This window comes from Talpa occidentalis, unplaced genomic scaffold (genome assembly GCF_014898055.3).
Source record: "Talpa occidentalis isolate TD23 unplaced genomic scaffold, MPIMG_talOcc4v2.1 talOcc4.14, whole genome shotgun sequence".
Lineage (NCBI taxonomy): Eukaryota > Metazoa > Chordata > Mammalia > Eulipotyphla > Talpidae > Talpa > Talpa occidentalis.
In genome coordinates, this window is record NW_023601433.1 from 6572071 (window position 1) to 6596699 (window position 24629).

Below are 24629 nucleotides of genomic sequence, written 5' to 3' on the forward strand. Positions count from 1 at the left end.
CTTGACAATTTTTTCTTTCTTTTACTGATAGGGGTGTTTTTTATATGCTTACTACCAAATAGGCTATGGTAAAATTGTGGCAGATATTTTTTTTAATACTCTTTTTAAAAAATATTTATTTATGCATACAAGGGCTGGGGTACAGGCTAGATGCGCGGGGAGGGTGAGAGGATTCACTAGAGACAGAGCGGGGAACAGAACAGGCAGACTGACGAAATACACTGCTGATGGGAGCAGCAGGCAAGACAGGAGAGGTCTGCTTGCCATGTGGGTTGCTCCAAGGCCAGCGGGGATCGAACTGGCACTGCAGAGGCGGCAGATTGCTTCATAGTGCAGTGCTTAATCCCTTGCGCCACCAGGGAGGCCCCCAGATATTTTTTATATATGTGTAAGAGTTTTCTGGTGTGTATAGCTTCAGCAGAAATGTTGGGTCTGTCTGAGATTTTATTAGAATTTGCTGAATCACTCTTCAAAGCAGCAGTAGAGATTTGTTCTCCTTTTAGCAGTGAAAATGGGTTCTGATTGTGTTCCTGTCTCAGAAATATATGGTAATTTCTGACTTTTTAATTTTTGCCATTGTGAAAGATATGAAATACTGGGGGTTGCCCATTCCTGTTCTATAGCTATTTTGGATAATTTGTCTTTTTCTTCCTTTTCTGTAAGAATCCTTTTTAATTCATAATACTGATTTTTTTTTTCTGTTATAGTCATTACAAGTATTTTCCAGTTACTGAAAAATAAACAGATTAGTGTTTAACTACAAGAATTGTCACAAATGATGGAAATGTCTAAGAATTTCATTGTTCTAAAATTTCATGTGCCTTGTTAGTTCTTCATGCCAGATTCTAATTGACTGACAACCCTGTCTTAATGGTCTGAGAAATTTTCTCAATTTATTTTAGAATTTTTTTTCTCTCTGTTCTTAATTTTATCTTTATAAATTCCTTGTATTTGAGATCTTGGGTTTTGGGAGCGGTCCCCGTAATTACATTTTTCATTTTCGTTTCTGCTGAGAGATCCCTCCACTTTGTCTCCCGTTATTTCTTTTTGTCTTTCCATTTCTCTTGTCACATTTTATTTCCCACTATAGTTATCTGAATGTTTTCTGTTTGTCTTTAATAAGTTTTCTGTTATTCATGTTATATGCTTATCAAATGTCTCAGTAATCCTTGGTGTTCTGCTCATAGCTTACTTCCCTAAGTTTATCTGACTGGAGGCTCTAAGCATGTGGGCCAGGCTTGCTCCACTTTGAGAGCCATCACCGTAGGCTGGTCTGGCCTGGCTGCTGCATTGGAAACTTCCAGTGGGTGACCAGCATCTTTTGGTTCTTCCTCTTGGGTTGTCGGATTTTTATGAAGAAGAATCCCCTAATCTCCTGACTGGAGGGGAAGGCACAGCTCTCTTCATTCTGGAATCAGAGAGGCAGAGGATCCTGGCTACTATCTAACCCAATTTTCAATGCAAAAGCCCTGCCCACAACCGTCCCCATGTTGTAGCCCAGTCGGGACCTTTCTTTTACTCTCTCTAGAGAAGAAACTTCCCTATCTTTTGCTGGGCAGAATGGGAGATCTGGGTGTCTGTTTTTAGTCTGGATATCTGTTGTTATCAAGCAGTCTTTAAAATTCCAATCCTTATTTTAGCCCTGACCCACTACTTCCAGAGGTACCTGGACTTGGGGACAATTTTGCAGTATAACTCAGGTTGGTTCTCCTCTCTCTCCACTGCTGGCTTAGGATTTCATGTTCTCAGATCTACTAAGTCATTTGCATTTAGGCAAGGTGTTGTTGCTGTTGTTTTCTCCCCATTTCCTCTGTCTTTGCGGGCTTATCTCTTATGACAATCCCTTCACTGTTTTTATGGGGAGAGAGTCTTGTTTTCCAGTCATCTTTATCCACAAATCTTTCCCCAGTTTCTTTCAAGCCTAGAGGACTTGCCAGTATCATCATCCTGTACTTGTTCAAAGCTCATGGTGGGAGGTTTTCAATCTGTTTTGCTTCTCTTTTGATCTTCAGGCCCTAGGAGGATTATCTAGCGCACTCTCACCCTGATGGCTATATCTGTCCCCAGGCCTTCCCTTCTCCTCCTTCACTGATGATATAGCATGAGGGTCAGCTGTGCTTGCTCTGGGACTTTAGAGCATAGTAAGCAAAGGAGGCATTTTGCTGCAGATGTCTTAAGTCTCTACTCTGTTGTCTCACATTGCAGTGTAAGGAGAGGATGAGACCTGTGAAAAAGGCACTAAAACAGCTGGACAAACCTGACAAGGGACTCAACGTGCAGGAACAGCTGGAGCACACTAGGAACTGCCTGCTGAAGATTGGAGACCGGATTGCTGAGTGCCTTAAAGCCTACTCAGACCAGGAGCACATCAAACTATGGAGGAGGTAAGTGCCTGAACCTCCACTTGTCCGGCTTGAGTGACCTGTGTGTGTGTGTGGACAAGTGTCCTGTTTGCCTTCTGTAAAAGAGGACATGGCCACCTGAAGATAATGTTTTTCCAAAAAAACCATCGTTTATTGACATAGCTGCAGATCTCCATTTTATTTTTCTGAAATGGGTGCCCCCTGCTAAGGCCAGTTGGTAGAATGATATCATTGTTGTTAAGAGAATGACAGGGATGCTGTATTTGCTGGCCCATTTTCAGGATAAAAACTCAGCTCTTAAACCTAGAAGGGGTAGGAAACCTCCTGCTAGGCTACTTTCCCCTCTCAGGTTGATACTCAGAGTATAGTAACTAAATTATAAGTTGTCTGTAGTCCATCAGATGAAACCAAGGCTAAAACCCAGAATTCTGAGTTGTCTACTGTCTGATAATGAGAGTGTACTAGTAGTAATCTAGAACAATGCAGTTAATCCAGAACTGTAGTTTGTAAGGCATCATTACTTAGGTACATTCATTTATGTATTCACTTTTCACATTAAAAAAAAAACACGATTGCAATTTCTTTTTTTCTTTTCAAAGATTCATTTATGCATATAAGAACTAGGGTACAGGCCAGAGGTGCAGGGGGTGAGAGGATTCACCAGAGACAGAGTGGGGAGCAGAACAGGCAGACTGACGAAATACACTGCTGAAGGGAGCAGCGGGCGAGACAGGAGAGGTCTGCTGCGCCATGTGGGTCAGCTCCCTGGCTGGCGATCGAATTCGTGCTGCAGTGGCTGTGAGATAGCTTCATAGTGCTGAGACTTAACCCCTTGCTCCACCAGGGAGGCTCACTATTGCAATTTCTCCGACACCTGTAACCTTAGCTTCATAAGCCAGCTATTTTGAATTCATATTTTCGTGGTTAAAGTAATTACTTTGTCTTGTCTCTGTGGATTGGTTTTAAGTGAAAAACAGATTTAGGGAAACCTATCCCAATGCTATCCATTAAAAAAAAGAAGTTTGAGACGTTGCTTTTCTTTTCCTGTGTCCTGTTCCCCGCTTCTTCCTACACCTAGCCACCTGGCTGGCTTTTTACATGGTTTCCTCTCTGTTAGGCAATAATGAGAGGCCATCCTAGCATGTGATCCATGAAGCTAGGCTTCTGCTGAGCTTTGACTTGTCTGTATCTTAATTTGCCAGGCACTAGGGCCTGGCCGATAGTAGCTCATAAGAAGCCCCTTCCCAGGCCTGAGAAACTGTCTATCATGACGTGTTAATTGCAAGACTAAGAAGAATGGGAGCCCTGAGGAGGAGAAAGCATATGCAGAACAGTGGTCAGGGAGGGCATCTTCCTTGAGGCTGCAGACACACATGGGCTGGGCGTAGACAGGTGGAGTGGGGTTGCTTAGAGAAAGAGAGTCCTCAGGCTTCAGCAGCGGCCTAGAAGTGAGACAGGGAGGGGACGAGAGGGTTTAGGGTTGAAAGGCAGTTTGTCAAGATGCTTGAAACCTTGTTACAGAAAGATCTAGGAGGAAGGTACGTGGCTTTACTTATGATACAGCTGGCTTGCTGGAGAGGAAGCCAGAACAGGGTTCCGTCAGTGGCCTGGCCTGCAATACTCACAAAAGTGGGAGAGGACTCACCAGCTGTGCCAGCTCATGTGCCTCCTCTTCAATCACATTGACTGGAATGCCAGGCCAGTGCCGTCGGACTGGAGGGGAGGAGTCCCTTGCAGTTTTAAGGAAGAAACGACAGGCCTTGGTGGTGACAGCTAGGCAGGAAGAAGGGCAGTAATGCAGAGTGCCACCTGTGCAGGTCCCGGCCCAGGGCTGGTGGTGTGATGTGCTGTGCAGAGGGTACAGGAGGCATGGAAGACGGGAAGGCTTAGGACTGGAGCCCTGGACACCTGTGAAATAAATAGAGGGTCTCTAGCTCATAGACAGAACCTTGTCTCCAGGCTCCTTGGCCAACCTCTGTTGACAGTAGCATCTAAAGTTGTGTTACTGATGCTGAGAACTAAAAGAATAATTCTGTGATTTAATCTCTATACTTGGAGAATATTCCATAACAAAATTCAGTAGCGTGCCTTTCATAAAAAGAATAAAAAGCTATCTTGAAAATTCCATAATTCACCAGAACTGTTTTTTTGTTTTTAAGGAACCTATGGATTTTTGTTTCCAAGTTTACAGAATTCGATGCTCGAAAATTGCATAAGTTATACAAGATGGCTCATAAGAAAAGATCTCAGGAAGAGGAGGTAAAATACAAATTTTTCATTTGTACAAACAGATAAAAGCCAGCAAAATTCCTTAATTATGGTTTCTCCCTGAGGAAATGGTCATAGATTTAATAGGTAGTTGGTGCTAGAAGTGTTGCTGGATCTTGCTTCACAGGTGAAATCCCAAGTCTGAAAGGGGGGTAAGGGAGCCCACCTTGGCCATCTTCCCCTGCAGCCTGCTCTTTCACGGTGCTTGCACTTCACTTCCTCAGCACAGTCCTTAGTAGTTGGGCTGACAGTATGGCCTTATGGGTAAAATAACCAATGTATTGGAGCCACACAATGTTCAAATTCTGACAAGGGGTTGTTACCCTGGGTTTTTAATGCCCTGAACTTTGTTTACTGGACCGTACCATAGCTAATAAATGTCATTCCTGATAGCTGGCAGCACTGTGGTCAGAAATGCTTTTTCCATTCTTATCTGAGCCATGTGTACTTGGTGATCTGCCTGCTTTTGCACAGGGTCCCCACTCCTCACACAAGGAAGGTATCCAGAAGTTGCACTCTCTTCTTTGGATTGGGGGGTGGGCACAGAAGTGATGGAACTGAGCTTTATACAGGGATGCAGTGTAAAGGCACACCTGTTTGCACATCTGCTGACTTCGTGTGGCCCTGCCTAAGCAGCCATTGAAGCCTAGTCTAGGAAGACTGAACATCTCTTTCACTGACACAGCAGCTCTGTGAAGGTGGAGGTCGTATATCTCTAATCCTTTGTGCTCTCTTCATAGCAGAAATAGTGCTGGGCACAGGGCAGGCGCTTTAAGTATTTGTTGCATGCCCAGCACTGGGTAGTCTGTGAAGAAATACCTTCCATTAGTTTATAAATTGAATTTTATGTTTAATGATAGGAAGAAAATGATAATAGCACATCATGTAGGAATAATTAATATGTTAATTGCTGAATGCTAATGTAAATTTTAATCACTTTAAAATGTCTTTGAAGGAATAGTCAGATGGAAATGAAGGAAATGAAAGGAAATGATATAGTTGGGCAAGGCTTCTAGGTGGGAGTGAAAGTTAGGAGGAAGGTTTGAAGCTGGATGTACAATGGCGAAGGCTCCCTTCGTCCAGAGTCAGATGTTGTACTCGTGAGTGATAAGAAGAGTGACCTTGTGGGGAGCACAGTTGTCACCCCCCTCACAGAGGACCAATCCAGTAAGATTTAGCAAAGACAAAACCACTGTTTTACTTATAAAAATTTAAGGGAGAAGAATAGAAAAATGTTTATAGTGGAAATAACCCCAATAATATGGAGTAGATTAAGTAGATCATGATATCTATATTGGGGAGTATTATTCAACTGTAAATATAGTGTATTATGGAAATAAGTATATGAGAAGATTTTTACAATGTATTCATACAAAAAATACCAAATATTTTTGTTTTTTAATAAAAGTGTGTATGTTTATACATGTGAAATACACACATATACACATATATTTGCACATATATACACGTATACAGAGGCTTAGAAAGACATAAACCAAATTATTAACTTTAATTTCCTTTGTGCTTGGATTTTAGGTCACTTTACACTACGTATATTTCTTATTTTTCTTTACTATTGCTTCTGATATTTTGATATGGAATGTTTTATTTGTGTGCTAAAGGAATGGTGTTAATTGAGCATTTAGCGTGATGGCTTAGACATAGAAACTCATTCCTGCTGGACTAGTCAGGGGTGGTTTGTTGTTCTAGTTAACTTGGTCTCATGACCATTCTTGGGGATACTAGCAGCTGTTTCAGCCCCAGCAGCGACATCCAGCTGTTGGCACAAACTGCTTGTGGTGGAGTTTGGATGTCAGTGTGGCCAATAGCAGGTGGGGCTCTGTGGGGCTGTTGGTGGTGTGGGAACTCAGTGGGGGTTTAGGGATGTCTTTGGGCGAGAAGGTAGTAGATAGCATGTTAGAAGCCAAAAGGGAAAGTTCAGAGGTGATGGATGATTTTTCTACTGTTGTTGGAGATGCAACCTGGGATCTTGAAAGTCTCTGGGTTCCTTTTACTCTATAGGAGCAAAAGAAGAAAGATGATGTGATTGGTGGTAAGAAGCCATTTAGACCAGAGGCCTCAGGCTCAAGCCGGGACTCACTGATGTCTCAGTCCCATACCCCACACAACCTGCACCCACAGAAGCCTCATTTGCCTGCCTCCCATGGCCCACAGATGCATGGACACCCCAGAGATAACTACAATCACCCCAATAAGAGACACTTCAGCAATGCAGGTGGGTCATTAAGTGGAGTTTTTTAAAGAGGCACAAAAAGAAGAATGTTTCACTTTCCAGAGAAGCAACTGGACCTTTTGTATACTTTATTCTCCTCCCATATTTTATTGTCCTCTTTTTTCCCTCTGTGAGATATAGCATGAGATTAACAATCCAAAAGTCTCTTTGAGCTTTAAGAACATAGTTGCCATAAACAAATGATTGACTGAGGGAAACAATTTGCAGTTAAATAGCTAAACTGATAATATTGAACAAACCCTTTTAAAGTAGTAACAAAAGGATAACCAAATAAAATGGGCAACAGTTAGGATAGGGAATCCATAGAGTAGCAGAAATTGAAGACGCCAGTTTGACAAGACAAACTTGGCTACTCGGGAAATGTAAATTAAAGCAATAGTAAGTCTATCAATTTTTTTTAATCCATTTAGGTTATCAAAAATTGAAAGTGCAGCCTCCCTGGAGGCCTAGGGGTTGAATCTCGGCGCTGTCACTGTGATGGCCTGAGTTAGATTTGCCGGCCAGGGAGCTGACCCACCTATGACGCAGCAGACCTCTCCTGTCTCATCCACAGTTCCCCTCAGCTGTGTATTTCAGTAAATCCACTTGCTTTGCTCCCCACTCTGTCTCAGGTGAATCCTCTCAATCCCCGCACCTCTGGCCTACACCACAGTTCTTCTATGCAAAAATAAATGTTTAAAAAAAATTGAGGGCCTCCCTGGTGGTGCAGTGGTTGAGCGCTGGGCTGCGAAGCTGCCCGCAGTCTCTGCAGCACCGGTTCGATCCCAGGCCGCAGGCAAGGGTCCCACATGGCACGGCAGACCTCTCCTGCCGCCAGCTGCTCCCCTCAGCAGTGTATTTCGTCAGTCTGCCTGTTCTGTTCCCCGCTCTGGCTCTGGTGAATTCTCTCTCCCTCCCGCGCTTCTGACTGTACCCAGTGGTTGCATAAATAAATAAATAAATCTTAAAAAAAAAATTGGAAGGTGAAATGCACACACATTGCTAAGAGTCTGAATTGCTGCACTTCCCAGATAGTAATCTCAGTTATTTAAATATACAGGCCCATTCACAACATATTTCTTTTTCTGGGAGGCTGTCCCATAAAAACAAAACCTGTATGTGTGAGGCTGTGGCTCCAGTCTTAATGGCAAAAAACTGGAGATAACTTAAAAGTCCATTAATAGTGGAATGATTAGATGAGTAGTAGGACATTGGTACTCTATTAGGATAAGTTGATTTTCTAAATAAAATAAAAGTGGAAATGTAATAGCAACAGCAACAAGAAAATATCTTTTTTTTTTTTTTTAAAGAGGCACGTATTTTATTTATTTATTTATTTGTTTGTTTGTTTATACATGCACTGCATACAGTCAGAAGTGCGGGAGGGTGAGAGAATTCACCAGAGCCAGAGCAGGGAGCAGAGCAGGCAGAAGGACCGAAGCACACTGCTGAGGGGAGCAGCGGGCGGCAGGAGAGGTCCGCGCGCCATGTGGGACCCTCCTCCGGTGGCCGGGGAGCAGCCGGGGATCGAACCAGCGCCGCGGAGGTCACGGGGAGCCTCGCAACCCAGTGCTCAACCGCTGCGCCACCAGGGAGGCCCCAAGAAAATCTTTTTTGTGTCTATCAAAGTATAATTCATATAAATGTAACCATTTTAAATGAATAGTTCATTGTCATTTTGTATTTTCAGGTACAACCACTATCTCTGTCAAGTTCCAAAACAGTGTTATCTCCCGTAAGAAAATCCCATGACCATTAAGCAGCCACTCTCCTTTCTACTTTCTCCCCAGCTCTTGACAAACACCAGTCTGCATTCTGTCTCTGTAGATTTGCTTATTCTGGCTATTTTGCCTAAGTGGAATCAGACAGTATGTGTCTGACTTGCTTCACTTGTAATACCAACTTCACTGCCCATCCAGCTTGTGTGTAGCACATATCGGCACACTCACACATTGCCTAATGACAGGAGTATGATCTGAGAAGTGCATGTGACAAATCACCTGTTTTCCTTAGTCTGTTTGATATTTGAACATCATAGAGACAGATGTGAAAGCATACACACAGTAGCAGTCCACCGTAGGATGGTGGGAATGGAGGGGAAATTGTAGAAAATTTAATAATTTCTGCATTGTCTATTGCTTCACTGATTACAGTGAGCCTGAGTTGCTTTTAAAGATAAAAGTTGTAAGGGAAAAAAGCATAAAGAACAGAGCCTTTAAAAGTATGTAGTGTGTGGGCCTCCCCGATGGCGCAGTGGTTGAGTGTGGGGCTGTGAAGCTGCCTGCAGCCTCTGCAGCGCCGGTTTGATCCCCGGCCACCAGTGAGGGTCCCACATGGCGTGCAGATCTCTCCTGCCATGCCTGCTGCTCCCCTCAGCAGTGTACTTTGTCAGTCTGCCTGTTCTGCTCCCTGCTCTGGCTCTGGTGAATTCTCTCACCCTCCCGTGCTTCTGAATGTACCCATTCCTTGTATAAATAAATTAATTAATTTAAAAAAAAAAGTATGTAGTGTGGTGGCCTGCGGTTAAGTCTCAGTGTTACCACCTCAAAGGCCCACTGCGATGACCTGAGTTTGATCCCCAGCCAAGGAGCTGACCCACATGGCGCAGCAAACCTCTCCTCTCTCCTGCTCGCCTTATCAGTGTAGTTCAGTAGATCTGCCTGTTCTGCTCCCCACTTTGTCTCTGGTAAATCCTCTCTCTCATATACCCCACACATACCTCTGGGCTACACCCCAGTTATTCTAAGCAAAAGTAAATAAAATCTTTTGGAAAAAATATGTAGTGTGTGTGGAATCATAATCCAAGATTTTACAGAGAGGCATATAGTCCATAATAATCAAAATGAAGTACACTCCTTTCTAAACTTCAGTTTCAGCATTTCTATTTGTTTTGAAAAAGACATTTCAGCCTTATAGTAAAACTCAAGCTTTTGGAAAACTTTATTTTCTCATCTTTTCCTCTCTTTTTGAACATAAAAATTATGGTTACTTAGTCCTTTCCTGCTAACATAGTCTGAGTTACTGTGAGTCATTTTCTGGTGTATGCATTTTTTCTCTTGACTTTCAGTCTTGTCTCTGGGTGTGCCTAATTATTTTTGAGTAAATGGGGGTAAATGTGTTTTTATAAACTGTAGAAGCTCCAGGTGGTGGTACCTTCCCTCAGATGATTCACCTTTCCCTCCTCCGTGCGCATGGAGTGGGAAGTGCTTTAATTTAGCCACCTCTGGCCATCCTCTTCTGGGGCTTAGCTCTGCATAGTGCCCTACAGAGAGCCGTGGTATTCTCAGACCCTCTCCTCAGCAGGTCTTCTGCACCAGTTTTGGTTTCCTCCGCACCATGAGGTTGCTCCATACTGCTCTGCTTTTTTGAAGGCTATCAGCTTAGCTTTTTTAGCCTTCTGCTCCTTCTGGCAAGTATCCTAAGGGTAGATTGGCCATGTGTTTGATGTCTTAATGCACCTGTAGCCCAGGAAGAGCAGAGACTCTGCTGTTGGCCCTGTTCCCCTAGTAGCTCTGCTCTCCTGGGGAAAGCCTGGATATTCAGCCTCATAGCTGTAGATCTTCCCACTGGCTGCAGAAGTAACTTTTACTTTCCTTGAGGTTTTCTGCTCTTGGGGATCTTACCCCTTTTAGATCTGATTGTTTTGGCTACTCTTTGAAGTCTTTAAACAGATTATATTTTATCTGGCCTTTCTTATCTTCTGCTACAGGCTACTCTAAACTACCTGGAAGCAGAAGTTCCATGTCTTCTTAAAAAAAATCTAAGTATTTCAGCATTAATTGAGCAGCATTTTATTGAGGGGGGGGCAAAAGATAATGACTGCACAAGGTGATGGGAAAATGTTTCCATGGTCTTAGAGCCAGTTGTGTTGGTTGTACTGAGTTTTTCCTGGTATCAGACTGGTTTGTTATTCATATGATGACACTTATTGTTTGATCCTTTGAAAGAACCCCACTTGTAAGGTAACTCTAGTCTTCTGTTTAAACGTTGTATTCCTCGCTCGTCTCCTTTCTCAGTATTTCCTAACTGGTGACCTGCCTCATGAAGAACGAAACCAAATGGATAGCGCTGTTGGGTTTCTCTGAAATAAGTGACTTGGCTTGAATTTCAGCTTCTCCACCTCACCATGGATCCTCTGAAATCTCTCTTTCCGTTTGGTTTGAGGCCATTTTCAAATGATCCGTTCAGGCTATCATTGATCGGTGATCCTTAGTTTGAATAGGCCCAAGTTTCCACTCATTTGTCTCCTGGATCAGTCCCTGGCTGACTTGTGTTGTTTCAGCGGTATAAACATCTGAACTGCACAGGTTCCTTGATGGCACTACTTTTTGCCTATGGGAAAATGCTAGAGTGCCAACAAAATGGATGGAGACATTTATTTGGTAGTATTATGGTTGGCCTTAACATAATTGCATATAGAATATGGATTTCCCAGGAGGCCACATAGCTCCCCTGGTTAAGTCTGTTCATTTCCTAGGCTGCCTATAACAAAGAACCACCAGTTGGGTTGCACAGCACAACAGGAATCGATTCCTTACAGTTCTGACATCTTGGTGTCGACAGGGTTGGTTCCTTCAAGAGAGGCTGAAGGAAAATCTGTTCCAGGTCTCTCCTGCAGCCAGCATTTGTGTTCCTGAACACAGCCACATGGCCCCAGTCTCTCTTCTGTCTCCACGTGGCCTTCCTCTCTGCACCTCTAGGCGCCCTCTGCCTTCTCTTCAAGGAATATCTGTCATTGGGTATAGGGCCTGACCTAAATGATGATATCATCATGAAATCCTAACTTAATTGCATCTACAGAGATCCTATTTCCAAGGATGGTCACATGCACAGGTTCTAAGTCTGCAGTTCAGCTCACTCTGTGCTCCATTTCTGGATTTCTGTGTTTTCACCTTCCTGATTGAAATAAGTGCAGCTCTTTTCCTCAGGGGAGAAGGAAGGATGACAAAGCTAAAACGTTTTGGTTGGGCCCTGTTGGAGTGTCGATGTAGGTCCAGAGTGAGAAAAGGTGCTTCATATAGGGGAGGCCCAGATGTGAACTGGGAAATGATAATCAGTAAGTATAGTCTAGAAAGATTTTCAGAGACCAGGCACAGCTTATGGCACCAGGAGGTAAATAAACTTGAGATGTGGAAACAGAAGCATTACCTGCAGCTGTGAAATCTAGCAGTGCCATTTTCCAAATTAATGTTTGGATGTACTTTTTTTTGTTTTGGTTTGCTTTTTTTGGGAAAGGTCAAATCTCGTATTAAGAATCTGCCCCATATTGAAGGGAAAAACAGGTGTGGAAAGTGAAAAATCGTAGTTCTTAAGGCTTTAGAAAGGGAAGGATGGTGAATTTTCTTTTGCCTTAAAATTGGGAGGAAAGAATGTCAAGACTCATTATGTTAACCAGCAGTAAAGAGGCCAAGGAGAAGGAAATTAATTGTCTATTTATAGTCTGGCTCAGCCATTCCATTTAAACTTCTGTGGAAGTGAAATCCAACCAATTTTTGTAGTCATGAAATCACTTTCTTTTTCTGTAGATCGAGGAGACTGGCAGAGGGAAAGGAAGTTCAACTATGGTGGAGGCAGCAACAACCCACCGTGGGCTAGTGACAGGCACCACCAGTATGATCAGCACTGGTACAAGGACCACCATTATGGGGATCGGCGACACATGGACACCCACCGTTCTGGGAGCTACCGGCCCAACAACCTGTCCAGAAAGAGACCTTATGACCAGTATAGCAGTGACCGAGACCACCGGGGCCACAGAGATTATTATGACAGGTATCATAATAATGGATTGGAGTTTCTGGACATGCAGCAGTGGCTCGCTGGCTGAACTGTTCTTCTATAGGGGAAATAAGCAGCGTCACATTCGCTTTACACTGGGGCCTGGAAGTACGGTGGAGGGCTGGCACGGTACTGCGTAGGTAGCTAAAAGGAGGCATGTTTGAGTGTTTCCTGTGGCTGAGGAAAGAAAGGCTTGTGGGAAGAGGGAAGGCTTGTGACTGACTTGGGCCCAGAAGAGTCCACTGAGCAGAGAGAAAAGGATTAGCTGAGGCCCAAGTCCAGGGCAGGCCCAGGAGGAATGCTTGGATAGTTAACAGGTTGGATAGTGTGAGATAGGGGGGAGCCTTGAATCTCATGTTACAGGTTTATCCTTTTATTCTCTGGGCCCTAGGGAGCCATTTGCAGTTTCATTTCACTGGTGCAGGAGGAGTTTCCTGGCTTCTCTGAACACTTAGCATGTTTTAGAGGTTTATCCATGTTGTGGCCTATCTCAGCACAGTCATGCGTCACACCAGGGTGAAGGGTGGGCTATGTATGTGATGGTGGTCCCATGTAGCCTAGGTGTGTAGTGGGCAGCACCATCCTGGTTTGTGTTACTCTATGACATTCACACAAGGACAGAGTCACCTAAGGATGCATTTCTCAGAACAGATTCCTGTCACCACATGATCCAGGACTGTACTTCATTTCTTCTCATGGCTGAATAATATACTGTTGTATCTATGTGCTACATTCTAGGATATTTGAATTGTTTCGGTCTTTTAGTGAATAGTGCTGTTGTAGGGCCTCCCCTGATGGCGCAGCGGTTGAGCGCTGGGCTGCGAGGCTGCCCGCAGCCTCTGCAGCGCTGGTACGTTCCTCGGCTGCTGGCGAGGGTCCCACAAAAATAAAAAAAAAGAATAAATAAATAAAAAGAATAGTGCTGCTGTGAAAATGGGCATGCAAGTGTTTGTGTGAATACTTGTCTTCACTTATTTTGGGTGTGTACTTAGCTTAGTCATATGGTTGTTCAGTTTTACTTTTTTCAGAGCCATCAAGCTGTTTTCCATAGCACCTGGACCTTGTTACAGTCTTAACCAGCAATGCGCAAGAATTGCAGTTTTTCCACATCTTTGCAATATATTTTCTGTTGTCTTTTAAAAATATATGTATATGTAGCCATCCTAGGTACTAAGTGGTATCACATCATTGTTTTGATTTGTAGTTCCCTAATTATTAAAGACATGAAGCATTTTTCAGCACTCTGTAGCCATTGTGCATTTTTTTTGAGAAATGTCTGTTCACTCCCATTTTTGAACTGGCTTGACTGTCATCTTATCATTGACACGCCCAGTTCTCTTCATAGTTGAACAAGCAGGGTACTGTGGTTCTGACTAAGAATTTAAATATTCTTCACCATTTTAAAAACAATTTAATTACTCCTTCACTTACTGTTGAATATTTTAGTTAATTGCAACTTGTGCTGTTACAAAATCATTTTTGTTCCTCTTTTTCCCCTGGACTGGGTCAAAGAGTCTGGAAACATTAGCAGTTCTTGCCAGTTTTCCTATAGGGAGCGTGACCCAGCAGTGCCATTGGCGGATCCCGTGTGCAGTTGTCTCGTCACAGAGCCTGAGGAGGCTCAGGTCCGCTTATAGGATGTGTCTTGCCAACAAATATAAAGTAGCCTTTTGTCATCTTTAGTTTTATTTTTTCTCACGACACAAGCTTTCACCCTGCATGCTTGAGGAAGCCCAGTGGGCTCAGGAAGAAGGGCGGGACTGGCTTTGGGCTCTCGCTCACCCCCAGCCTTTCTCTTCCAGGCACCACCATGACTCTAAGCGGAGGCGATCCGATGACTTCCGGCCTCAAAATTACCACCAGCAGGATTTCCGACGAATGTCTGATCACCGTCCCCCTATGGGCTACCATGGCCAGGGACCTTCAGACCATTACCGTTCTTTCCACACAGACAAATTGGGGGAGTATAAACAGCCTCTGCCCCCCTTACACCCTGCTGTCTCAGATCCTCGCTCACCCCCGTCTCAGAAATCGCCTCATGATTCCAAGTCACCCCTGGATCATCGGTCTCCTTTGGAGAGATCCCTAGAACAGAAAAACAACCCAGATTATAACTGGAATGTTCGAAAAACATAAAAGACAGCTTGAAAAGAAGGGGAGAGCAAGAGTCACTAAGCACCTGGATATTTTTGGTCTGATCCAACAGTAGCCAGTCATCTGGACCAGTGAGTGGAGTTTCTGGACATGCGACGGCGGCTCGCTGCCTGAGGGGCACTTCGCGGAGCAGGGCCTGTGGTCCGGTCCGTTGGGCAGGGTCACCACTCCTGCACTTGGCACCTTGTCCTATTCCAGCTTGGTTCTGGCCTCCCTCTGAACGGGTGCTAGAAGAAAGAGGTGGTTTTTGTGTACCCACTTCCTGGGCTGCGTCCCTGCTGAAGGAGGAAGGATCTTTGCGCTGTGAATGTTCTCTGGCCGGGTCAGTAGACCTGGGACCTGGCATGGGGTGGAGAGGCATGTGTGCCTGTGCACATGTGTGTGTGCAGGCTGCAGGACAGCTGGACAGCGCCTCACGCGGCCTCTGCTGTGACAAATGCTGCCGAGGGGGAGCAGGGCATGGGGTTGAGTGGTGGGGTCTCATCATAGGACTTGGAAGGGGGCAGAAACCCCTCAAACATGTTCTTGGGAAAAGTGACAGTCGGGCCTCATTATGTGGCCTCTGTGGTGCCAGGGGGTGGGGGGTTACAGAGAGGGAAACAGCTCCCACAGCAGCTTCTTCCTGCCAACACCAGGTCTCCCCATGCTCTCTGTACATTTCAAAGGGTGAGTCTTCTGAGTGGGTCTTCTGCATTTGGGAAGTGGGCCCGTGCACCTGACCTGAGTGCTGTGAGTGAGGCAGGTGGGCTTCCATGGAGGGGAGTGGGGCGGGCTGGGGAGGGTGGGGAGTGTGGCCAGGGAACTGGAGTCCCTGGTGGATGGTCCCTGTGATGTGACGTGAAACCAGGAGGCCTGGAGAGGAGGGAGGGGCAGGCACAACTGGGCGGGCGGGGTCAGTGCAGGTGGTCAGGTGTCCCAGGAAGGGGCATGCTCGGCAGCTTCCCAGAGAGGGGTGCCAGGGGCATGGGGTCAGTGTTGCAGTCCACTGCATTTTAGTTCCTGTTGCACAGCTTGAAGAAGTAGATTACAGGGCAGTCCCTCTCCTCTTACTCAACATGGTGGGTGGGTGGGTGAGCGAAGTCACCATGGCGAACAGGTATCCACTGCCAGTTGGAAAGCGTTAGAATTAAACTCCGTTTCTCTTAGAGTAACATCAAGCATACATGTAAGTTAAAATTTTTCCAAAACAGGGAGCATCCCAGGACAGGTGACTGAGCGGTGAAGAGCAGGGTCACACTGGGTAGGACTGGGAGGCTGAAGTCGGTTGTATCCACATAAGATTCTTCTCATTGGACTGATTTTGGGACCTTCCATTTGATTCCTTTTAAGTATCGCTTGTCAGTATTGTTAGCATATCCAAAGGCCTTTCTAGATGCAGTCTGGCTCACTGACTTGACTCACAGTGTGCCTACAGTGTGCTTGCAGGGAGTCCAGGCTCAGGTGGGGCACGCTGTCATCGGGCAGACGCAGGGTCCGGCTCCTGGCAGTCAGCAGTGGGGAACTCGTGAGCTCTCCGTCGTCGCGAGGCTGGACCCTGGGGAGCACCACTCATGCCTTTACTGAGACTCCTGGGTGGCCTGCCTGCCCTCTGGGTCCTCGTGGTGTGTTGTTTGGGGGCTGGGCCCACCCTTAGCCCCTTGTTCATCTCCTTATGGCACCTGGGGCTGTTCATCAGGGAGCAGAGCCCAGAGGGCCCCAGCCAGGGCGCGCTCGCTGAGGATACACTGCTCAGGCTTGGGACAGGCGGGAAGTCACGACTGGGTTTTACCACCTCAAGTGTAGCTTCTTGCTGAAAGTACACAGGCTGCCCCATGTGTATCTTGCCCCAGCCCGAGGGGGCTAGGTCAGCTTGGCTTCCTGGGTCCTTGAGCCATCCGAGGTGGGACTGAGGGAGCCAGGACGTGTCCCCTGGGAGGGGAGACAGCAGGAGGATTCTTCGCTGCCCTCCGTGTTGCATATTCAGGGTTTTTTTTCTCTGAAGTTGGTGGGAGGTGTGAGTTATTCCCAAAGATGTCTCATCATGAGGAAAAAGCAACTTCCTTTTGTTCACATTCAGGACTTTGAGTGCCATATGATGTAGCAAAAGGCAGTATCCGCCAGATCAGTGTTAAATTGATTATAAACGACAGTATCCCCATAGAAGCATCCCTTTGAGATGCTGAAGTGTTGGAAGAATGGGTGGGGGGAAAGGAGGCACTTCCTCACTGATGCGAAATCAGTGTGAATACCGTGCTTAGGGCACGGCCGGGAGCTGGCACAGGTGGACGCGCTCACGCGGGGAAGGAGAGGCGGCCCAGGCCGTCGGCGGGTGTTTCCCAGAAACTCGCTTTGGAAAATGGGATGTACTGGGTAGAGACAGCAGGGTGGAGGAGGAGGGCCGTGAACATCCCCTAAAGCCCGAGCATGACAAGCATTGCTCTGGTCAGCCACGGCCCTAGCAGAGGGCCGGGGACGCCCCGGGCTCCCTGGAGGAGCCCGCCCTCGGGCCCCTCTCCTGCCAGTCATTCCTTGAGCCCTTCGGCAGACCAGAACGTTCCCGCACCCGCCCCTCTAGCTGGCGTCTGACAGTTGCGTCAGGACGCGGTGCGCGTTACAAGTTGACACAGTACACTGAAACCCTACAGACCAAAACCCACTCGTCAGCAGGAGCAGTGGCCCGGGCCCAGCCCCCGCCCGGCGGTCTTCTGGATGCTGAGGGCGGGCAAGTCGGGCCGGGAGAGCCAGGCCAAGGGTCCAGGCTGCTTTAGTCCATCTGCACCCACTCGTTTGGGACAGATGGTTTTTCTTTATTGTAAAATTGTGGACTTTTAAAAACCTGTTGGCTAAACAGTAATTAATTTATATTTGTGAAAAATGCCACTGTCCTAGTGATTTCTGATGTAAATAATGTTGTTTATATAGTATGTATTAAATTTTCCTACATTGTAAAACTGCTGTACTGTTGATTCCTGCATTGTGAGAAGTGCCACTCAGGGTCTTGAGAAATGGGCAAATGCATTGCGTTGGCGTGAGCCGTGACTGGATGCCCTCCAGCCCCCTTCCTTGGTCCCTGGGCCATCGGTGTTTTGTCAGATTGTCAGCCCTTTAGAGTAGCAGTTTTTCCTCCGACAAGGGTTGTGGTGTTGGGGCTGGGCTCCGCCCCGCAGGTTTCTTAGGCTTTCTCTGAGCTGCTGACCCCGAGTAACCTTTCTCGGAGGCTGATGGTCCCTGGCTGAAGCGCCAGTCCCTCCCCTGGAGGAGATGAGCGGTGCAGAGGGTGGCCCTTCATGGCCCGTGTTGGTCCTGCTCGGGAGGAAGATCCTGGGGGCCTGGACGGGGAAGACCTGTGCCGTCCCAACGGGTCCTCAGCCCCCTCCGTGCAGAGGAAATAAAAACGCCATGCCTGCCAGCCTGCAGCCTTGAGGGTAATTTAGCAGTTGGGTCATATATTCTTGAAGGGGAAAAAGGCGTTTTATAATGGAAACACTGACACAAATGTTAACTCGAGCAGCTTGGCACCAGCAGGCCCAGCTCCGGCGAGGCCCAGACAGAGGAAGGGCGGCCCGGCCCGCGGGTGGAGGGCCGTCTGCACAGTCCTGGAGAAGCTTGCCAGGCCCAAGGGGTTTTACTAACACTCCAGTAACTTTGCAACCAAACCCCAATCTTTGTGAAACTGATACCAGAGAAACCATAGCTCAGAGTGGAGGGTTAACTCGGTGGCCGTCAGCCCTGGAGATCCGGCCTGGCCCCCCCGCCTCGTGGGGAGGAGAAGCAGGGGTTTCAGTGCCGGGGGGTGTGGAGGGAAAGACCTAAAAACAGTGTTTTTCCTGCCTTAGAGTCCACTCACACTTGAGTCGCAACTCTCAAGTCGGCAGGAAACGTGGGGAAACGAAGAACAAGTGCCTTAATCTTAGCGTTCTTGATAGCAGCAAGGCTGCTGAGGCATCTGGCTGTGTCCAAACACCCGCCTTTTACTGGAAGTGGCAGGCCTGGGCCCCTCCCACCTCCCTGGCAGCTGGGCCAGACCTCCCTTAGTGCCAGCAGAAAGGTCACCGGCCGAATCGGGAGGCCCTGCTTCTGCCAGCCCAGCCCGGGTCCCCAGTCCAACCTGCGGCTCTTAAAGGAGCTGAACAGCCTCCTCACCAAGGCTGACCCAGCCTGGTGCCGGCCCTGGCCTCAGGGACTCCCCCTCTGCTCTCGTCTCCACCCAGCCTGCCTCCCTGTTTGTTCTCTGACCTGAAGGAGGGGAGAGATGAGGCCTGAAGAATAAAAGTTCTTTATCCCGGAGAAGCCTGGGCTGGGTGCTGCTGCTGCGGAACCCCACTCCGCTCGCTGTCTGGGCGTCCTGGTCAGGGCTGTGGCCATTCCTTTCTGTGGGAAAGTGGCTAAGTCCGTGGCCTACAGGCTTTTCACCTGGAAGACTGGAAAGAACTTCCAGGTCAACGATGTAGCAGCTGCTGCAGGAAAGTTCCCACCTGCTGCCATTTCCCAACCTGAGAGGGCATCTTAGTTACCGAAGCCCCCTCCTGGCTAACCACAGGCCCCCTGGGAGCCCAGCAGCAAAGTCTGTTCCCTGGGCCCATGTGGTCCACCTGTGTGCCCTTGGGCATCCTCACTTGCCAATGAAGGAGGCAGTTTCTGCGATTACTGCGGTTTTTACTTGCTGGGCACAGTGGAAAAGCAAAAAGGTTTTAAACCCTCGGAGGAAGGAGACTGTTCCTCAGTCCTTGACTGGGAAGGGGACATGGGGAGGCCGAGGGCTGAATGTCCCCCACCTGAGGGCAGGCCTGGTTTAGCTTTGCTCCTCAAGCCCAAGCCCTGGTTTAGCTTTGCTCCTCAAACCCATGAGGATTTGTCAGGCTTTTACGCCTCTGGCCTCAGGTCCTATCACCTGCAGCCTCGATTGTGCTAATGCAGAAGGCACGTGGGAGCGTGGCCTCGAGGCAGCATGCCTGATTGTACACACCTGGAGTGTGGTGTGGGCGTGTGTGAGCGTGCACACCTGAGCCTGAGCCCGAGGCTCTAAGGGTGGCGTCACACGGAAAGAATGGACAGCCGATAGCTACGAGAGGAAGACGCCGGAGAGCCCAGAGAGAAAAGTGAGTAAAGATTCGCTCCCCCTGGCCTCCCTTCCTTGCCCAGGCTGCGGGCTTGCCCCACAACCACTGGCATGGAAAGATCATTACAGCCTGAAAAGGCCTCTGAGGGTTCCAAGACTCTTACCAGTCTGTCCAAATGCATACAGAAGCTGCCCGGTGCTTGCTGGCGCTGGAGAAGGGCTTCCACAGAGGGGCGGCTCTGGGGCGATGACACCCCCGGGAGAGCTGGCAGGGACTGGGGGTCTGACAAGGTGCGACCGTCAGGTGGAGATAGGGCTGGGACTGGCCGGGCACACCCCAGTCCCGGGTCTTAGCCCTATTGGAGGCCGGCTCAGGTGACGCCCTCCGCTGGGAGCTGAGGGGGACCCTGAACAGCTCAGAGTTAAGATGTCAAAATGTCCCATCAGGCAGGGGCGAGTTCAGGGCCCCGGGGCGGGCCCAGCACCAAGGGAGGGGCCGCAGGTCTGGGCCGGGACAGTCAAGGAGCCTCAACTACAAAAGGCGGATCCGTGAGCCCCTCCCTGGCTGTGTCGGGGTGCGTGGGGTCCCTGGGACGTCACAGGATGGCTCGGCATGGGTCAGTGTGAGGGCGAGGTGGGGCCCTTGAGGTGTCAGGTCCTGGGGCGGCGGGGTGGGGGGTGCGGTTCCGGGGCCGTCCTGCAGGGGGCAGCAGGGCTCCACAAAGAGGCCTCGGCCACCCCAACCAAAGCCCGGGAAGCCTGGGCGTTGCCACTTGCCCGCGCGGTCCCCGTCGCGCGCCAGGAGCCCGGGGCCGCGTCCCCGCAGGAAGCGTGGCCGCCGGAGCCGAGAGGCCGCGAGGGGGACGCTGTAGCCGAGCAGGGCCCTGGGCACCTACCCCTGGGATCAGGGTTCAGGACCGCGCGGCCTCCTGCTCCTCCTGCCCACGAGTGAGAGGGGCCCCACCATCGCCCCGCTGCTCCGCGCCACCCCCGGACTCCAGGCTCCTGGGCTGGGTCTGGGCCCTCTAGCATCTGGTGCTGCTGCCCCTCCGGAGCCGACTGGCCTGACCACCGCAGACATCCCAGCACGGTCTCTAGGCCACGGGCCCTGCGCCCTCCCCGGCCCTGTCACCTGCAGCCCCAAGTGGGCCTGGCCAGCTCCAAGATGTCTCTGGCCTGCTCTTCCCTTTCCGGGTGCTGCCTTCCCTGGACCGGGGTGCTCAGAGGCCCTGGCGCCCTGTGCTGCCCCCAGCCTCCTAGTCATCGCTGGGTGCCCAACAGGTGGCTGGGGTGTGTGTGTGTGGTTTCCTTCCTCTCCAGCTGGGACTCCTTGGGGGTCCTTCTGCCTGGGCCGTGGCCTTGGGGGCACTTCTGGGTGCCCACAGTGTGGGGTGCCCAGGGATGGGGGTGCAGGTGAGGAAGCGTGCCTTTCTGTTCTGGGGATTGAGAAGCCTGCGGCTCAGGCCAGAGCTCAGGTCTCAATTGGTTTCTTCGACCTTGGGGTGAGGACGTTTATTTTTTTTAAAGATTTATTTATTTATTTACGCATACAAGAGCTGGGGCACAGGCCAGAGATGCGGGGGGTGAGAGGATTCACCAGAGACAGAACGGGGAGCAGAACAGGCAGGCTGACGAAATACACTGCTGAGGGGAGCAGTGGGGAGACAGGAGAGGTCTGCTGCGCCATGTGGGTTGCTCTCTGGCCGGCGGGGATGGAGCCCGTGCTGCAGAGGCTGCGGATGGCTTCATAGTGTGGTGCTCAACCCCTTGCGCCACCAGGGAAGCCCAGGGGTGGGGATGTTTAATGAGTTTTAGCCAATTCTTGTGGCAGAACTGCTTTCTAATCCTTCCTAACTGCCCCCACCCCTACCCCCAGCCCCAGGCCCTGGTGCTAACCTATAGTTGCTGGATGCTGGGAGGTCAGGGGGAACCATAGGGAGCCGGCAGGAAGGGTGATTAGGAGCCCAGGCAAATGAAAATAGAGACTATTTACTACTAATAACACCACCACTTCTGCCACCACATGGGGTATTACTTCAGTCTCCTGGCACCTGGGCCGGTTGTGTGCGGGCACATGGGGTCACCGTCCTGGCTGTCTTCGCTTGCGCCCAGGCCCAGGCCTCTATGCCCGCCCCTCCCTGCCCTGCAGAGGCTGGCCTTGGCCTCAGGGCCTCCCCTGGCCACCACCAGGCTCCTCTTCCCCACAATGAGCTCCCCCTGCCCCCACCAGCATGTGGGGCCCTCTCCAACTCCACCCTGTCCCCACCGCCTTGTCCGCCGCTTCCTTCGGTGCAGTCTCAGCCCATCTACCTGTGTGCTGCTTCTGTGCTGCCCAAACTTGGGGCCCACAGTGTCCGCTGGGAGGGGGCCCTTAGGGCCTCTGGAAGAATGAAATGTTTTTGAGTTTTCAAAGGTTGTAAGACCTTTTTACATCCATGTAAGCAAATCCTGGATTATCCGGAAGGGTGAGAGGGAGCCAGGGCCTGAGGTTTGCGCAGGGGCCTCGTCCCCTGGTGTGTGGGGTGAAGGGTGGGGAAACCCCTGGTGTGTGGGGTGGTGGAAGGGCGGGCCAACAGGTTTCCCCGGGAGAGCGAACGCAGACACGCCGGCCCTGGTGCAGCCAAGGCTTTAAATGGAAGCTGTTGGTTGAGTTTTATGAGGTTTGCAGTTCCTTTTGACCTTAATTAGAAAATGTGTCTTGATTCTCGAGTTGAAAGGCGCTGTGACTGCACGTTTATGTCGAGCCTCATGATTCATAAAATCAACCCCAGCCCCAGGGAGCGTCCTGTTATTCCCCTTAGGGAGCCCTGAGCCCAGGGTGACCCCGACCTGTGAGTGACAGCTGCGGGGCTGAGAGCCCAGCCCCCACCCCCTTGCGCATGCAGTCCCAGGAGTCGCTATGAGCTTGGACTGATCCCATTTTTCAGTTGAGGGGCATCCTCCGGCATCCCCTTCCTGCTCTGCGGACACCCCACAGAACTGCGCTGGTGGCCTCTCACCCCACAAAGTCAGTCCGGGGGGAAGGCCACATTCACCTCCTGCATGACTGCTGTGTCCCCCAAGAGCCCGACACACCCCAGGGCTGCCTTACATATGTGTTGAGGAAATGAGCAGGCCCCCCAAATCTAGACCATGAGGGACACGTGGGGGACCCACACAGTCTCTGCCTGCTGCGGTCCCCGAGGTGAGCCATCCCGCAGGGACTTACGGGGCGTGCTCATCTCCGCCCCTCTCCTCCAGGCCCGGGGCCTAAGCCCATAGCACAGGCAGGATGGGCACCAGCACTGGGCGGCGGCCGAGGGCCCCGCAGACTCAGGAGGTGATGGTTCCCTGGGATGATGGACGACCCCTGGACTCCTGATTTGGGAAGGGGGCTCCTGTGGGCCCCTGGATGCAACACCAGGCTTTTTCAGCCCAAGAGGGAGCTGCATGAAGAGTCTTCAGTTGCTCTCTGTGGACAATTAAGGCCCATCGTTCCAGAGATGTGATTTCTGGACCTAAGAGGTCAGCACACGGAGAGGGACGGTGACCAAAGCTGGGTGTCCACCCCAAATGTCTGAGGAGGACGCAGGCCTGCGAGGCTGGGATCAGGCCTTTGCCTCAGGGGGCCCTTCTCTGTCATCTGGCCACCCGCAGCAAGGGGCAGGGGCTGCCGGGCCCGGAGAGGCCATGGAACTGGCTGGGCCAACCCAAGGTGGGGGACCTGGCCTGGGAAGTGGGGGGCAGGGCCCCCGCTGGCTGGGTGTCTGGGGGCTTGCCTCTTCCTTCCGTTGCTCTCTTCCTGCGGCTTCTCCGTCAGCCCTGGCGGCGGATCCACCGCCATCACGAGACGAGGAAACTGAGGTTCCCCGCCGCCAGCAGGCGAGTGGCTGGGGGTAGGGAGGGCCCCACCAGCTCCTCACCTGGCAGCTGGGGGGGTTCGTGATGCCCCACCCTGGGTTCCTTTATTCAAATGTTAGTCATTGTCCTCGTCCGGATCAGAACTTTGGTCACTGGCTGTAAAACCCAACTTAGTGAAATTGTTGCCACAAGCCGGAGGGGTTGGGGGCCTGGGCAGATCTGGGGCCTTCTGGGGTTTCAGCCCCCACGGGACAAGCAGGGGAGCTCGCTCTCCTGTCTTCTCACCAACCAGGCTTCTCCCCTACAATGCGCGCTCTACATCCCTCTATTTGGGAAGTTCGCGCTACGAGCGTGCCGCTCCGTGCCAGGTGCTCTGGGAAGTTTGCAGCCTTTAGATTTCCACACTGAGAACGGTCGAGCTGTGTGTGCTTTCAGGTGTCCCCAAGCCACGCTGTGATGGCAGCGCCCCCAACCCGTCCTCTGTGGAGCTCCCAGGAAAAGGCACCGAGGTTTACCAGGCGCTCAGCCCCACAGGTGGCGTCTTCCCACCCCGCCCACCTGCTGGCTGAACCCCAGTCCACCATTCCAACCAGGGGGCATTGCTGCCCCAGCGCTCCTGGTTCCTCTCTCCCCAGGGGTCCCCCTGTTTGCTTCTTACACCAGCCGGAGCCATCCCTTTGAAGCCCCAAGTCAGACAATTGCCACTCCCACGCACAAAGCTGCCGTCTGCTTGCTGTGGCCCTGGAGCAAAGCAGGAAGTCCTCCCGGCCAGTGCCTCAGTGGCACTGCGGCCTCACCTTGGGCGCTGGACTGTCCATTCGGCATCGGCCACATTGCTTCCTGCGCCCTTTACTCTTGGCTGCTGTCTCCAGGGCCTTCGCGTTGACTGTCCTCTCTGTCTAGAACATTCTCCCTCATCTTTGCATGGCTTGTTCCCAAAATTCCCGTCAAGCTC

General features: G+C 50.1%; 1 protein-coding gene across 1 annotated transcript in view; it reads left to right on the forward strand.

The window, feature by feature from the left end:
• Positions 1 to 15558, forward strand: part of CHD2 (chromodomain helicase DNA binding protein 2) — a 97626-nt gene extending 82068 nt beyond the window's left edge. Inside the window, 5 exon segments of the mRNA XM_037510038.2 lie at positions 2206 to 2384; positions 4523 to 4622; positions 6654 to 6867; positions 12390 to 12636; positions 14445 to 15558. Of these exon segments, the coding sequence (XP_037365935.1) occupies positions 2206 to 2384; positions 4523 to 4622; positions 6654 to 6867; positions 12390 to 12636; positions 14445 to 14778 (1074 nt within the window). The 3' untranslated portion in view covers positions 14779 to 15558.
• The last annotated feature ends 9071 nt before the right edge of the window (positions 15559 to 24629 follow it).